At 35.6% G+C, this 17725-nt stretch overlaps 1 protein-coding gene across 2 annotated transcripts; it reads right to left on the minus strand.

Moving 5' to 3' along the window:
- Positions 1-2173: 2173 nt before the first annotated feature.
- On the minus strand, positions 2174-13341 carry LOC120175825 (metal tolerance protein C4-like). 2 transcript variants are annotated; one of them, XM_039182381.1, is made up of 13 exons: positions 13056-13341; positions 12818-12872; positions 12168-12300; positions 11987-12042; positions 11412-11526; positions 11261-11318; positions 11037-11155; positions 7437-7556; positions 3624-3725; positions 3464-3536; positions 3204-3271; positions 2636-2696; positions 2174-2561 (listed from the first exon to the last, which is right to left on the minus strand). In XM_039182381.1, exons 1-13 carry the CDS (start codon positions 13228-13230, stop codon positions 2434-2436), a joined length of 1263 nt encoding a protein of 420 aa, XP_039038312.1. In that variant the 5' UTR covers positions 13231-13341; the 3' UTR covers positions 2174-2433. The 2 variants fall into 2 exon arrangements, with proteins under 2 accessions (XP_039038312.1, XP_039038311.1); XM_039182380.1 differs by having other exon boundaries at positions 2177-2561; positions 12963-13336.
- Positions 13342-17725: the final 4384 nt, after the last annotated feature.

Genomic DNA, 17725 nt, shown 5'->3' on the forward strand with positions numbered 1-17725 from the left:
AAAATGAAGGATCTATAAGAGTTAAAGTTCATCCTTGGCCTCGAGATTTTAAGGTCTGCTAAGGGTATTTTTTAAACCATCGAAAATATGCATTAGAGCTGATAGAAAGCACTGGTTTATGAGGAGTAAGACCATCGTCAACTCCCTTGGAATAAAATATAAAGCTTACCTCTGTACAGTAGGATGAAACTGTGCTGCAAAATAACAGTGAAGAAGAGTTGATTGATAAAGCTACGTATCAGAGATTAATTGGAAGACTTTTTTATCTAATGCATACAAGATTGGATATCAGTTTCGTTGTGCAACATCTTTGTCAATTTATGCATTAACTTAAGAAAGAGCATCCAGGGCAAGGAATTCTATTAAGTGAAAAAATGACTGTCATTCCCATTGTGATTCGGATTGGGCTGCTTGCCTAATGAACAGAAGGTCAGTGACTGGTTTTTGCGTTGAATTGGGTGACTCGTTGATCCCTTGGAAGATGAAGAAACAACCCACTGTAGTTCGATCGTCTACTGAAGCGGAGTATAGAAGTATGGCGATTACCACAACAGAGATAACATGGTTAAAAGGGTTGTTGATGGAGTTAGGAGTAAGTGAAAAGCAATCGGTTAAACTTTACTGTGACAACCGGGCAGCTCTTCAGATTGTTGCAAATCCAGTTTTCCTTAAAGAATTAAACATATCGAGATAGATTGACATTTTTTGTTGAATCAACTTTTGATTTTGATATAACATGATTTTTTAATGTTTTAAGTTGTTAAAATTTGTATTTTGGGATTCTATAAATAATTTGTCATAAACTATTTTAAAGTGTGAAAAAATGATCACAAGTGTTATTTTGTGATTTCATATTTTACAAATATTGTTTTAAAACTCAAAACACTTAAAATTAGCTAAAAATCATTGTCAATCTCGAGACTAACATGTTAGTCTCAATATTGATATTCTAGTGAGCAATTTGGTATTAATACCATGGTGTTGGTATTGATAGTGATAGGTGAGTATCGATACTCATTTAAACAGTATCGATTTCAAGGGTTCAACGGCTATACTTTTACCTTTAGGATGGCCGGTTTCGATTCACATTACTTGGTATTGATACCAAATGTGCAAGTGATCTTTAAATGCTTAAAATTAATAAATCCAACAGCTCTAATCAATCCCCAACAACTCCATACGATTAGATTGATGTTAAAAGGCATAAAAGGGACCAAGATTTAAATGAAGAACAACAAGAAAGAAAATTGTAAGACCAATCCAACATCAAAAGAGTTTTAGAGCTAAAATTGTCAAATCTCTTGGTAATACACTTGTGAGCTTCTTGCTTATTCTTGCTTAAGTGTAATTTGGGTGTGTGCTTAATTAGTTTCAAACACATTTGTCTTTGTGAGATTTTCTTTTGTTTGCTAAATTTGTAATCCCTCTTGCGGAGAGCGTATAAGTAAGGTTTTAAGGTATAAACCTTGTGTGTCTTTGTAAGGTTACACATTGTCCTCAAATGTTAGCAAATCTAGTAGATTTGAGAAATCTTTAGTGTGGATGCTAAGGTAGTGGATGTAGAATTTTGTTTAAAAAATCGAACCACTATAAATCGTTGTGGATTTTTTTTCTATTTTTCAGTTACTTCCACACAAATTTTTTAAATGTCTTGGCGATTTCCATTTAATCGATAAAGATAATAATTGGTATCAGAACGGGTCTCAATCGATGATTTAACAACCTTGAAAATGTTCTAAAAGAGCTCTATCAAACTCTACAATTAACTAAAAAAGATAACTTCGACTTCTAGCTCACACTACCTCGTGGACTCTCACTCTTATATTTTGAACACTCAACCATTATTTTTTTAAAACAATCATATAATTAATATTATATTTTGATTTCATTTTAATCACAAATCATTAAATAATTAACAAAACTATTCTCTAACATTTTTTTAAATATTCAATAAATTTATCTTATAATGACACATCAACATCATTGTTAATTTTTTAACCATAGACAATTAAAATGAAATCAGAACTTAATGTTGGGCATAATTTTGAAACAGAAAAATAATTGAATAACTAAAACAGAATAAAAAATAATAGTTGAGATACTAAACTTGTAATTTACCCTCTTTCTTTAGAGGACACCAATTCCTACTCACTTTGCTCGGCAAACTACATGCTTATTATCTCATAGCAGGCCATGATCCTGTGATAAATTCAGCTTTCTAAGAATTGCATTCCTTTTCAAACTCAAATATCCCCTATTCACAGGTTATACAATTTATCACCACTAATATATAATAATCCGGCATTATCGATAGAGTTCGATTGAAAACGCAGACATTTTAATTAATTGCATTTTTTTCTTGTTCTTGTCCATTAGACAAGTAGAACAAGAAAAAAAATACGGAAGAAATAATGCCCGAAAGAAAATCTGGGATCATGAAGATGATAGGTCAATGGGGTTGTGAGCTTCAATATCAACGTGCCGAATGCCGGGAACAAGTTCTTGGATCTCCTTTTCGAGTCGATCCACTTCACTTCCTAATGCTGTGACTACTTCCTCACCTGCAAAAGGAACTCTTTAGTTATACACATTACAACTATATTTATTATAATCACTAATTCATCTACTTGCATACCGTAACTTGACATGATCTTTAGCAATGCAGAATCATCTTTCTCCTTTGCAGATTCTCGGAACTGTGTTTGACCGAATTCTGGTTAGTCTACACGGACATTTAGCATAATAAAATACCAAAATTAAAAGCTTCAGGCTTCCTAGATTAGTGCTCTTCCCTGACATTTGCTTTTAAAACTAAACTAAATATCAAACCAGCTGGACACTGGTTCTCAAGATATATACATAGACGAAAATGCCAATTCTTGACAACAAACAATGCAAGCACACGCAAAAAGTGGTTTGATGTTGATAAGATATTAAAACTTCAAACCATAGAACAGAATAGTTATCAGCATATTGAAATAAAAGATAATTGTGAAAATATGTTATTAAGTCCGGTATCGCAAGGAATGCTTGATTATTAGAGAATATCATATAAAACTGTTTGTATCAAGGAAAATGTTAATGCACACAGGAAAAAAAAGGCCAAATCATGGGCTATTATAAGTTAGACAGATAGCAGCAAAATATATTGAACATGCAAATGTTTTGAAGACGAAAAGGAAATCGAAGACTGAAATATTAACCTGTCTCGCCCACTCTTCCCGTCCTGTTCTTTCAAGATAGTTTTGCACAACCACCTCTCCATTGAAATCTGTAGCACATTGTCACAGCAATAACAATAAATGTCAAAAGGTTTAAACTAGAGAAATATTAATTATTTACTTTAGCAGGCCAGAGCTAGTAAAATGTATCCCTTGCTTTCCAATCAAAATATTTGTATTGGATGAGATGAAGAAAATTTGCAAAATGATGCCGAAAGTAAAAGTCAATGTGAGAAAATCACCAATCTCTGCCTTGAATCTGAAGAACCCAGGGCCAATCACCTCACTCTTGCAATCATATAAAGCATCAACAACCTGCAGAAATGTCATACCCCTAAAATTTTTCAAGAATGATTATAAATGAAGAGGATTTTAAGTCAAACAATTCCAGTAGAGATATACCGGATCATTCTTCAAGAAATGGAGAACCTTCTGCATATCATTGTCGTCTATTGCTCTCCCTATCAAGGCATGCCGGTTGCGCTGGATGAGAAATATTGCGACCTACAAAATTGATATGCTCCAATAAGATATACCACAAACCCAAAGATGCTTGAAATTATAAACTATAGTAACACAGCCTTGAGACTTTTGACTCGTTCTAACTACATAATTCCCCTTCCCTCCATCTTTCTCCCACTCTTTATCTCGCGCTCACATGAGCACACGTACAATGTCTTAGCATAGTAGTCATAGCAACAAAGACCAACTCAGTTTTTTCCACTATCATAATGTCAAATTACATGCATCCCCCACAAATATTATATGCTATCAATTAATTCTGACGGGAAAAAAAGGCATCTTCAAAAAGAAAAAGAAAGAAAGAAAGAGGAAACAAGGCAGAAAGATGGTCCTTCAGCAAACAGACATTATATATTACATTTCATCCAAAAGAACCCACTCGAATTATGAAACTAAACCGTAAGGATTTAGTTTCCAAATTTACCATGCTATAGCAGTGCATGGTATGACAAAACTACATGTGAAACAAAGTTGAGAACCTATGAGCCAATGAAAGGCAAAACATGAAGAATTCCTCATGTTTTAATCTCCCATGAATCTTGTTCAGCAACCTAAATCGTAACCAGGTTACTACAAATAAGTAATATTTTAGCAACATTTGGCTATGTAAGAATTCACAAAGGCAATGTCTAGAAATCCAGGTTTATCATCAAAGATGGAGCGCCGTTTAAGGAAATTCAAATTTTGAATTTCCACGAGCCCAGGCGTGGTTGAAAACTATTCTCTCCTCCGACATTCACCCGTTGTCTGCCGCCGTCGTCCGCCACACGCCGCCGCCGTCAGCCGTTCGCCGCCACACTCCGACCACCTTTTTGACGCCGTTTCTTACTGGGAGGATCGCCGGCCCACGGTGATTTCAAATCTGGCTTTAGTTTCGTGATAGAATCATTTTATTGTCGCAGATCTTGACGAAGCCCTCTGCCGATTTTAGCCGCTTCCCGCCATCCGTGCTCAACATCGCTGCACCTCCGGTCTCAGCGTCTTAACGCGACCAGAACCACCTTCCAAGGGTCGAGAATCGCTTCTATTCTCCATTTATTTCCAGTGAACGGGTTCGGCAGAAAATATATTCCATTTCCTCCTTTCTGTTTATTTCCAGACCACTCCATGGAACCCCAACTCCCGTCTCAGCCCAGGCGACCTCGAAGGTCTGCTGCAATAGACGCGGTGGATGCTCGAAGGTCTGCTGCAACAGACAGTGTGGATGCATCCTCTGCGGGTCACCGTTCTGTTCCTCCTTCAAGGTCTGCTGCAGTCGCTGTTAACCACACTCGTACTCCCTCTGGACCCGATGAAGCAACAACTTCTTCTTACTCCGGCAAGGAAAAACGTGAGAGGGAGAATGAAAAGGAGAGGACTAAGCTGCGGAAATGGAACAGGCGAGCCTTCACCAGACGTTTGCTGGCCGGTTTGAGGGTAATTTCCATCTTTCAGAGCGTTGTAATATAAACGATGTACTGGTCGCCTTGGCCCGTGAGGCAGGTTGGACAGTTGAGGCCGACGGTACTCCCTACAGGCACTCTTCTACGCCAAAATCAGCAAAGTTTAAGAGCAGTTTCAGCGAGGTCGGGTGATCGTCCTCTCCCAACCAAATCTCTGAAAAAATGTTCTGTTAAAGGAACATTAGACTATCAACCACCTGCTATTAGGATTGATGACAGTGGTACGTCTCCTTCGCAAGGTGGGAATTATAGGATTGAGAGGATTTCGTCAGTGGAGGCAATTCCCGTTTTTTCGGCTGTTGATGTAGTTCACCATGGAACCAGGGAGTTAACAAAGAAGGAGTTTGCCAATGAAAAATCTTCTGAAGTAGTGAGAAGGAGAAGCAAAGGTTTTCAAAACCGGTGGAAGGAAGTTCATACAAATGGTACTAATGGGTATAGAAGTGGATGCGTCACGTTATTCATTGAGAACCTACCGGAGAAGATCCATTGGAAGAGACTTGGATATATTTTTGGCACACACGGACAAGTTATTGATGCATTCATTCCCAATAAAAGAAACGCATATGGGGTTAGCTTTGGGTTTATTCGCTATGCTTCAAATGAAGAAGCAAGGAAAGCGATTTCTTTGATGAATGGTAAACTTATTTATGGCAGCAAAATTAGAGTCTCTTTGGCTAAATATAAACCCCGACAGTCTTACTGGCGAAAGTCCTCGACAATTGTTCAAAGTAAGTCTGGGTTGGAAGATATTTCAAGGAATAAACACTGTGAAGTTGAGGGTGTTGTGGACGAAGATAAACTTCAAGTGTTGAGTAACTGTCTTGTGGGGTGGTGCAAGAACTTTATCAAAATTGGTAATCTTGCTAACCAGATACAAGCCAAAGGATTAGCTGGTTTCACGCTAATGAGAACCGCTAGAAATGTAGTTCTTATGGTTTTTGAAGACTATGATTCATTGAGAAGCATGAAAGATGATAAGTTAGAGACTCTAGCAGAGTGGTTTTCCAAAGTGGAAACTTGGTCGGAGAGCCTAGTGGTGGAGTGTCGTGTGTGGGTAGTTTGCGAAGGTATTCCTTTTCACGCTTGGAATTGAGATACCTTCAAAAACATTGCAACTAAGTGGGGCAAGTTAATTGCAATCTATCGCAGTTGTGAGTTTCCTACGTCTTTTGATAGAGCTAAAAATCCAAATACTCACTAAGGCTCAAGGGAGAATTGATGAGTTGTTGGAGTTGAAGGTCGGTGCTAATTTATTCAATATTTTGGTGCATGAAGTTAATCCTTCCTTCAAACCTGACTCTTGGGTCCCTGAAGATTGCGATATTTCTTTAGAACTTGTTCCTCCAGTTGGGTCGTGATTGTCCGACAGATGTTTTCAGAGGCGTTTTTTAGTTTGTGGTTGTAATTGTTGGTTTTTATTTGCTATGTTATCTTTCATCTTGAGGTTTATCTTAGAAATATGGTTATTTTCTTAGGGGCTTTTTGTTTAAAGATGGAAGATTATTAGGTGATATGGTTTTTGTAATGCTGTATATTCCCCTATGAGGGTTCGATGCTACCACATGTAATTGGTATTCTATTTAATAAAATATGAGGCACTCTTTTCTTCCTTCCAATGTTCTTCAACATACTTCTAAGTATGTGGAAGAATACAAAGGGAGTTTTTAATGAGACCTCCAACTTCTATCAAAAAAAAAAAAATCATCAAAGATGCCAAAGCCATCAAGTATAGAAACAGTATCCAATCATCCATCTCATAAAGGACATTCCAGCCAAAATTAACACTGCTATATGGCCATGCATTTTTTTCATAGTACTAAATATGACAAAAATCATAAATCAGATCCTGCATATCACCTCGCCAGAAGATTTAGTGACTTGCCTAAGTTCTTGGTCTTTTTCACACGTCATAGCAAAAAGCTCAAGCGCACCCTAGTTCTTCACCAATCAATTCCTAAAGCCAACATGGTATGTTTTCTCAGTAACCCATAAAAGCACACAAATGCCTAAAGTCTAATTGGAAACATATCACCTAAAAAAGATGAGAAAATGGTAAATGAAACTATGACTATGCCCTTAATTCAAGAAACACCAAGCTTCTAGTTAAGACAAACACTACTTATTGACTACGAGAAACCAATAAATACCATCCTGAATGTTCAAAGAGTTTGGTTGCATTATATCAGGCAGTATTTACAGATATTCAGTTAAAGATGTAAAAATTTCAAGTGTAAGAAGTATAACAGACCATTCCAAGAAGGTTGCCAACTATAATGGAGCCTACGGGATCATATATGGCATTCCCAGTTGTCTTCACTGCAACCAGTGATGCTGCGGCTATAACAAGACCAGTTACGGCAGCACCATCCTGAAAAAGTTGACATAATCTACTATGAAGAAACTGGAGAAACAAACTGCAGTAGATAAGAAAAACCACAGCTATCATCATGATTCGTATAACTTTTTGAAGGAAAAAATTGAAGTAAAAAAACTGTGCATTAAGGTACACTAACGGATTAGATAGGTGCAGTACTCAGAAAAAGGAAATTAGGGAAAGATAAAACATAGAGATAATTCAGTCAACACTCAACATCATCCTTAATGTGTGCAGAAGAAAGAGAATGGAGAAGAAGATGGCAGGAGGCAGAAGTAAAACATAAGAACAAATTAAGAAACAGATTTCCAATTTAGACATCCAGTTGAAAGTTTTAGATATTTCAAAACAGCAATCAAATCAACCCTATTAAATATTTTAAAGAGAAAACAATTCCTCGATCACTACACCAGGATCTGATCAATTAAGCTAAGAAACCCTTACACCTGCTTAATGCATGAGAAATTATACCAAATGAGGGCAATAATGAAGATCAATGGAGTGATAGATATACTGATATAGATAAAGATAACTGCAACTATGAAGTTCTTGTTATGAAGATGCAATTTTAATTAGTCTTTTACATCCGTGCTTCTACAGTTCACTAGTTTAGCAGTCTGTTACAGAATATGGACCAAGAGGAAAAGGAAATTACAGGTAGTTCTTCTCATTTATGGCAGCTTGTTAAATTAACTATGTCATGAACCTAAGCTCAGACCCATCAGTTTAACAATAAACTTTCTCCAGATTCTATCAGATGACTGGTAAAGTATTTCATCTTCTAGAGGGGAAATGCATACGGTGAAACCACAATAATAACAGCCAAAACTCAAAAAAAATTATTCAACCAGATCACCTGCATGTAAAATATCAAAATGCTCCATAAATCCCACATATACTGCAGTATGTCTCAATAGTGCAAAATATGGCTGCACTAGGGAATGCTTACCCCTGGGCAGCAGATGTGCAATGTAACTGAAGATTAGTGCTTCCTTTCGTTTCAATTTTATTTTTACCTTTGCAAGGTTTAAGGGACAACATGTGAAATTGAATGCTTAAATCCAAGTGAGAGAAGCTCCCCCTTCTCTCTAAAAATTTAGGCGTTTTTCAAAAATTTCGTTCTCCTTCCCTTTTATTTCCTTTAGATGGCAAGTCAGGTGAGAAGATCTGTTGGGAAAAGTTGCGTTACAGTGATTATTTTCAATATTCCAGAGTGTCTTCATCATCAAGGCCTTTGGTTATTGTTTGATAAATATGGCGAGGTGGTCGACTCTTTCATTCCCATCAAAAGAAGCAAGGGAGGAAGCAGGTTCGGTTTTGTCCGCTTCTCTAGATTGGAGGACGCGAGGAGGGCTATCTTCTGTGCTGATAGATCTTGGATTCAAGGTAATAAGGTTAGAGTTTTCATGGCGAGATTTCAACCTCGTGATGTTTTCTGGAAGAGAAAGGTTACTGGTTCAAATTCAACTATGGTCAAGAGTAGAGAGGAGGATGTCAGAGAATCTCCCATTATCGGTGTAGTTGACGAGGATAAACTAATTACTCTTAGAGATAGTTTGGTTGGTTGGTGCAGAAAATTTATAAAAATGAAAGAGTTAGCTGCTGTTATGCATAAGGTAGGCATTTTAGGCCCGAAAATTATGAGGTTAAGTGGTTTAGCAATTCTGATCATTTTTGAAGATGAAGAGAGTAGAGACTTTGCTCTAAAAAATCAGATTGGAGCGTTGAATAAATGCTTTGACAAGGTGGAATTGTGGTCGGAAAACTTTAAGTGTAGCAGCCGACGGGCATGGTTATCGTGCAGAGGGATTCCACCTTTTGTGTGGAGCCATTCTACTTTCAGAAACATTGCAGGAAAATGGGGAACTCTTATCTCAATTGACGCAGGGACCTTATATCCTGGCTCGTTTGATAGGGCCTTGTTTCAGATCATTACGAACTGTAAAGTTCGAGTGGAAGAATCCTGTGTTTTGAAAGTCGGGGATCAATCTTTTACAGTATTTGTTTCCGAGATCGAACCTTGCTTTAGCCCTGATTCCGTCTGGGAGGATTCGGCTGTATCGGAAACGGCAGTTGCTTCACCGTTACCCACGGAGGGGGACCTTGATGGTGTCTTGCCAGTAAAGTCTTTCGAGTTGGCGGTATGTACTGGAACGTTTTCACGAGTTAATTATGATTCCACTAATATTAAGGAAGTTCAACTAGAAAATCGAGCGTCTATTGATGGCACGCATATTGGGGCGGTATGTGTGGTTCAGGTGAGGTATGGGCTGTTAAAGCTGTGTCCCCGACAGTCAGTAATGGGGTAGTTGCGCATGGGACTGATATCAATTCTAAAAGGTTCTCGGAGATCAAGAATGTGGATTTGGTTAGTGGGGCAGCTGTGCAGGAGCATGTCTATCAAAGTGGTGGTATTTTTCAGGCTTTGGAGAGTGTTAGTGGGGTACACGAGGAAGTGCTGATTCAAAATAAGAGAGGAGCAGAAGAAGATAGCAGGAAAAGGTGTGAACCTGCACGTGCTTCTGAGGAATATTCTTTTCATTCCCCCATGTTGGATGGGCGTCAGAAACAAAAAGCTGTGGAGGAGAGGAAGGTAATTTTTCTCTCAGAAATTTTCAAGTCAAATTTGCGGCTCAAACTAGGAAGCCTCGTTAAAGTCGTAGTATGAATCCTCAGAGGAAGGTTAAGGCAGTGGGTGTTTTGGAACTTTCAAGTCGAGCAAGAAGAGGCGTTAAGGTGGAAGATGATTCTTGTACTCTGTTCGTGTGGAAGTTCAGGATTTTGTCTTTTAGGTGGATGTTTTTTCTGGTTATCTGTTCGTGCGGAAGTTCGGGATTTTGTTTTTGATTTTGTCTGTTATGGATTGAGTTAGCTGTGATGTTCGGCTTCTGGTTTGTTTTGTTCAGGTGTTAAGGTGTTAAGGCTGGTCAGTCATTTTTGTGACTGTTGTTGTAGCTTATAAGGTTTTAGCTGTGTTAGTGTTGTCGTGTAGGGTTTTCTCGGTTGTTTTTGGTTGTTTGCTTATGTTGGGGGTGGCGACCTGGTTGTATTCTTATGTTTTTTTCTGGTTAATGAAATCGTAAGGCACTCTTTTCCTCCTTCCACTAATTAAGGAGCTTTTTACAAGATCCTTTAATCAAGAAGGAGGATTTTAACGAGGCCTGCAATTCCTATCAAAAAAAAAAAATTAGCTAATGGTATATTGATCAAAATTAGGCTCTTCTCTTCACTAAATTGATAGATCTATCCATAACTTTAACAGTTTCAATTTCAAGTACTCTACAAGGCAAATAAGATAAATTAAAATATCATGTCAAGAAATCATATCATCTACAATCTTACTACTATAGCAACCAAATATTTTGAATTCATCCAAACTCTTTAATGCTATTCTAAATTTCCCAAATCCCAACTTTGCATTTAACAAGTTCAATTCTTTATCAACCAAAAGCGCAAAAACGCATAGTGAATTACCTCTGTCATGACTGCAACAGACGTAGGATCATGACCACGCCAGACATAGTCCTTCACTTTCATTCCCTCTGCTACTGCACCTTTCTTGACGGCTTGTATGGCAACAACAAGAGAAGCGCCTGAAGAGATGATGTTATAGTTTAAAGAGGGAAATCTGAAGAGAAATGGATTAAGCAAATGCACTTTTGTGGCCAAAAGATACAATCATAATGCTCCAATTATACCTTCAATTATAAATGAACCACCTATCACCAAAGCTGCATACTCGATATTATCTGGGGGCTGAAGAAAACAGAAAGTGAAATAAAATGTAATTTATTGAGAGCTTAAAAAATATATAATATATATAAATATATGGGGAAAATAGTCAAGTACATGTGCTATCCATAGGTTTTGAACTCCATGAATAATTGTAGCACCGGAACCAAGACAGAATATGCCAACAGCGGATATCAAGGACCAGACAAATCTTTCCTTGGAATAGCCATATCTGAGGAAAAAAAACAGAGGTTTCAGCCTATCCTTTAAAATCTGAACTTGCATCTTGTGTTTACAAATAAATCCCTGTTTAGCATGCATGCATCAAATTAAAACATAGGAACTAGCTTCAAAAGAAGTCACCTATCTTAGTAGAAAGAAAAAATGTGATATTAAAAAAATACAAATTTCTCAACTTTCTACTCTTGCTCAGAACAGCAACCTGTTAACTTTAATTACTTGAATTCTTGGAAAACAGACGAGAATAATGTCAAGGAGTAAGGTGGCAAATAAATTAATAGATAAATTTGTTTATTTAGTGGACATGTTAATGAATGGAACGAATAAACTATGCAATAGCACATCAAGTATCCATGAACACTAAGATGCATAATATGATACAGGAAAATCATAATTGGTACATGGTTACTATGCTTAGTAAAGGTTGTTTGCACCATGGAAAAGAGACTTACGGATGCAATGCATCTGGGACACGTCTTGAACTACTCAAACCATAAGCAAGAAGCGCCTACAATGCAATATGTATTAGATTATGTGCATTTCATAATCAATCAATTTAGTTACAAGGCAACAAGCTAGTATCAAGGGAGTGAGAGACTAATGGGGGGAAACAAAAAAGAGAGATTTAACTACCTGATTAGCAAAATCTGCAAGGGAATGAACCGTTTCAGCTAACATAACATGGCTAGAGGTTGCTAACCAGACCCCAAACTTGAGAGAAAAGACAAGGAAGTTGCACCATAATGCAGTTGTAACAGCTCGTTGACTAGAGTGTCAAATATTTAAGGCAAACAACAAAACGTCAAGGCAAAAGGATATGAACAAGCTGACATATAGTCTAAGCATTCACCAAACAAACAGACGAAAACAAAAAGAGCTCAAGTCACTTATAATGAAATATAATAAGCAGCCACCACACTCTTAGTTTTAATCACCAGGATTCAATCAAATGGCAACCTAAAGTATCCAAGAAAATGAAAATACACTAAGTAATTTGACTTTATAGCAGTTACTAGTTATTGCAAAAGATGAATCCCTTAGGACCCTTACAACTTTCTTTTTTTGTTTGAGAAAAACGATTCTGCCTTGCACTACGGAAATTCTCGTTTAGCCTCCTCATTTAGTTCTTTGTTTTTATTAGCCAGCATTTAAAAAGTGAATTTGAACGCAAAACAAAATTTTGGGGGGGGAAAATGCGGTTCTTTTGAAGGATAAATTACGTGAATTTTCAACGCCCATTTTCGAAAGGGTCAAGTAGAAAAGTAAAAGCAAAATGAAAGTACCTGTGCTGATCAGTGATTTCAATCTTCTTTATTGGTTTCGCCCTCGTAAAAAAGCCTGCATATACATATCGATATTCATTTGTAAACAATTTCCAAATAAATAAAAAAAAAGCATTTTCTTTACACAAGAGATGGTACTATCAACTCCGATAGGAAGAGTAAAAATGTGGATGATGCTGATAACCGGTGGGATCATCAGCGGGCAGTACAAAACCCAGCAAAATGCAATGTTTCGAACCTCTGAATTGCCCAGAATTTGTCGTATAGGGACTAAACTGAGAAAAACCCTGATTTCGGGGATTTACTAAATCGAGATGGGAGAGACTGTTGAACGATGAGTTGACAATGATGGAGGAAGAAATATGCTTGGAGGAGCGAAGGAAGCGAGAAATGAAACGACACGACGTTTGCATTTAACTGGATTGCAAATTCCTCAAGAATCCTTGTTTTTCGTTTCCAGGAAAACTGAAGGTGGGGGTAAAAACTTGGAATTTTCTTTTCGTTTTCTTGTCGTTAAAGATAGAGAGATAGATGAACCCAATTTTGGGGATTAGGGTTTTTTTTTTTAAACGTAAAAGGACGTTTGATTTACAGAAGGTTAGATTATAAGGAGAATAAAAGATTATCGGAAAATAAAATTACTGTAAATGTTGTATTTTGTGTTTAGTTGATTTAACATGAATGTAAGATTATAGTGTTTGATTAAAAGAATAAAAGATTATTAGAATGTATATTTTATTAAATTGTCCTTATTATATATTTATTTTTTTAATAAGTTGAATTCTACTATAATTAATTTATATAATTTCTTTAAAAAATTTAAATTCATAAAATTTATATATATATATATATTTTTTACAAAATTAAAAAGATAAATAGTTTAATGAAAGGATAAAATTTTATTTTAACCTCTAAATTTCATATAAAATTTTAATTATAGACTTTTTTTGTAAATCTAAAATAATTTAAGGATAAATTTATAATTTAACATTTATAGATTTTTTATTATTCAACGACAGAAGAATGATATTTTTGAAATAAAAAAATTAAGGACATTTTAGTCCAAAATGCCAGTAATCTAACAATACTTAAGGGAATGGGTAATAACATTCCCGTTAATATACCCCAAAAAATTCACTGCTGGTAATAAAAGATTATCGAGAGCTGAAATGTTGGCTAACCAAACGGTGAATGAGGATTCCATTTCTCCGGTAATAAGATATACCTTGAATCAAACAGCCCCTAAAAGATTTTACGTTGAAGAGGACTAGATTGAATTTCGAAGCTTAGAATGGGAAATATGAAAGATGACAAGAGGGGAGGTTTGATTACTACTGCATATACTAATATTCCCCCTCAACACCTTTTTTTATTTTTTATTTATAAACAAATTAGGTTCATGTAAGAAGGGTGATAGAGTGATACTCTTTACTTCAATAATTTTTTTAATTTTTGAAGTCACATTTATTTGATTTATGAAGGGCAAATGGATGGTTTAACCTAGGTTAAAACTCATTTGATGATTACAACTAAAGTTACTTTAATAATTAAATATATAATTATTAATTTTAAAGATCTTGTGTTTAAACTATTTGTAGAGGTATTCAAACATGTCATCTACAGATTTTTATGTTACGTCATTTTTAGTAGTTATCTTAGCACCATTAATGTTTAAATTTTTATTATTATTTTATAGATTATGAGATAAAAGTGATTAGATATATAATTATTTATTTATGTTCATGTTATGATTTAAATATAATAAAAATCATGTTATGTGAAGACAAGCTAAAAATGAAATTATTTTTAAAAAATTAAGATAAATTACAAAATAAGGTAATAAATTATTATGGTTAATGGTGATTAAATGTTAAAAGAAATGGACTTTTTAGGGTAAACTACGTATTTAGTGTCTAAACTATTAGTTTCCGTCTGTTTTAGTATCTAAACTTTTATTTTTTTCTCAAAATTATATATAACGTTTAGTTTTTGTAACACACTAATCTGATTCGACCTCAAATTCGATGGATTAGAATATTATACATAACCACCTAAGTGGCAAACAATTTTTTTTCTTTTTTTAAATCATTCAACACATCCGTACTTTTAAAACATGATAAAATACCAAGTATATATGTTTACAAAATATGAGCGAGCTCCTAACAATAGTCTTCAAAATACATAAGTTTTAAAAAATAGAGTTTACGACTCGATATTACATAAGTGTTTATGACAATACATGCCTACTATAATATTCGAGACATACTCTGATAAAGGATCGAGTCTGGAAATCCTGCAATCCGACGAAGAGCTCCTCGAATTGACACCTAAGAACCTGTGCAATGAAACACATTTCATGTGCTGAACTCACAAGCTCAGTGCCACACAAATAACCCTACTATACTACATGCATTCAACATATAAACATGTTACAAGTATGGTTATGAACATTGGAATACATTCAACAAACACGATAAAGTAAGCATCATGGTGTAGTTCATGGTCACCTTAGCATCACAGAAGTCACACCCCCTTTTTTCTTACTAAAGGTACATCGGGTAAGATCTGAGTCACATAGCATCAGCCTTTTACAATACCATAGGATAGGTCCGGGTCACAAAGCGTTGGCACATTGCATAGCTAGTCTACTCCCTTCGAGTACTCAGGACGTGTCTGGGTCACCTAGCATCAGCACGATGTCTAAATAACGTTTGATTGCCATAGCACTATATTGAATAAATTCGGATAAATCTCATACTCAACTGGACCATCATCACACACAAGTAACTCGGGTGTCCTTGATGTTTCCCGAGCATTAAACAAGGCATAAATCTTATGGAATCTTACTTCATAATGATCTTATGTTATCACACAATTATTATAGTTATCACTTGTAAGTTTATAGAAAAGTCTCATCTTAACCAAGATCCATTTTAAGCTTTCTAACGCAAGCAAGGTTCATAGGCCAAAATTCCACTATGGTACTAATACTCAGCCTTGGATATCGATACTTCATTTCTTATGGTATATATACTTCCCCGATAAATATAAAAAAATAACCTACTATAATTTGGCATAACCCTCAGTATCGATACCCCTACCTAGGGTATATATACTCCTCTTTAGTGGTACCGATACTACCCGAGTATCGATACCAAAATCCTATTTGACGTTTGAAAAATTATGAGTATTGATTCCCCACCTAAAGTATCGATACCCTTCCCTAGGGTATTAGTAATTACTTAGGTACTGATACCAAAACAACTCACTGAAATCTGAACTAAACCTAGAGTATCGATACTCCTTGAACAATATCGATACCTCAAGAACAAGTATCGATACTTCTACACAAAACACTCAAATTTTACATATTTTTAACAATCAGTATCGATACTGTTCATATAGTATTGATACACATTACCTAGAAGACTATGTTTATTTCGTATACAACTCTCCAAATCTCTCTTAAGGTATTCCCAAGACCCTCAAATGGTGTTTAAGGCTTATGTAGTGTTAAAGGGTCATAAAAAGTTATTATATTATGCATGAACAACACATATTTTCTATTTTCATGCTATGAACCCAAACGCACCCCAAATGCCTCATACACACATACAAGCATCAACACTACACATACTAATCCATAAGCAGTAGAGGATGGTTAGAAATGTGTTACCTTACACCTAGGAGTTGGAGAAACAACCTCAAGCTCACCCAATGACCTCTTTCTCTTTTCCCTTCACTTTTGAGCTTTCTCCTACTTCTCTCACTAGAACAAATCAATTGAATGAATTATCAACTCATCTAGAGAATTAAGAAATTAAAAAAATGATTTTTAAGGTTTAGAATGATTTAGAGCCACCCACAAGCTCTAAAACACAAAACCCTTCTTAAACCTAACTATGACCAAACTATAAGGTTGGAGGCTCAAAATGAAGCTTAGAGGATGAAGATTTCCAAACTTACCTCTAGAATTTCAAACTAAGAATAGACACCAACAAATTCAAATCACCAAGAAGAAATATAAAACCCTAAATCCCATGTTAGTAGTTTTGAGTTAAACCGAGAGTGCTTTGGAATAAACCCATTAGCCTTGTAGAGAAGCTTGGTCCAAATGATCTTTGGGTTAGGCCCAAGGAATGATAAAAAAAAGTATTTTTATATCGTGAATAAAATTAAGAGAACAAAAACAGCAATTGTACCATTTTTATTTAAAGGCTGAATTTTAATTAATGTTTGATGATCTTATGTTTGAAAACTTTCCCCCTTATATCTCATTTTCTCCACCCTTTTGTCTTCTTATTATTCTCTTATTTCAAACCCTCTTTACCTTCCTTGGTGTGTCAAGTAAAATGTGGAAAATTTATATCATTCCAAGCCTTGTCCAAAAAATCCTCTAGTAAGAGCTTTAATCTCCTCATTCTAAGCTTTCATTCAAGCTCTCAATGAAAAGTTTTGGTCATGGTAACCAAATATAGGTTATAGTGGGGGTTTAGAAACCTAAGTGTAATAAGCTTGTTTCTAAAAGATTTAAGCCTCTAGGAATATTTTAAACTCTTTTCTAAACTCCCAAACTAATTAGTAATTCTTATGGTTTATCTTTGTCTAGTAAGAGAAGTGGGAGAAAGCTCCAAGAACAAACAAAAAGAAAAGTTGACTCTTGTTTGAGCTTTGAGCATTTCTAGTAACTTAGTAGTCCAGGTAACACACTTGTAACTCTACTCTACCACATCTAGATCACTAGGTATGTTTGGTATCTTGCATGAGATATGAGGCGTAAAAACACATTCATGGTAGATTTCAGTATTTGGTGTTTTTCATCATGTTTATAGACCTTTAATGACATCTCTTAATATACATAAAACTTTAATAACGTTTGGAAATCTTAGTAGGGCTTTTGGGTGAAAT

This window comes from Hibiscus syriacus, unplaced genomic scaffold (genome assembly GCF_006381635.1).
Source record: "Hibiscus syriacus cultivar Baekdansim isolate YM2019G1 unplaced genomic scaffold, ASM638163v2 tig00112216_pilon, whole genome shotgun sequence".
Lineage (NCBI taxonomy): Eukaryota > Viridiplantae > Streptophyta > Magnoliopsida > Malvales > Malvaceae > Hibiscus > Hibiscus syriacus.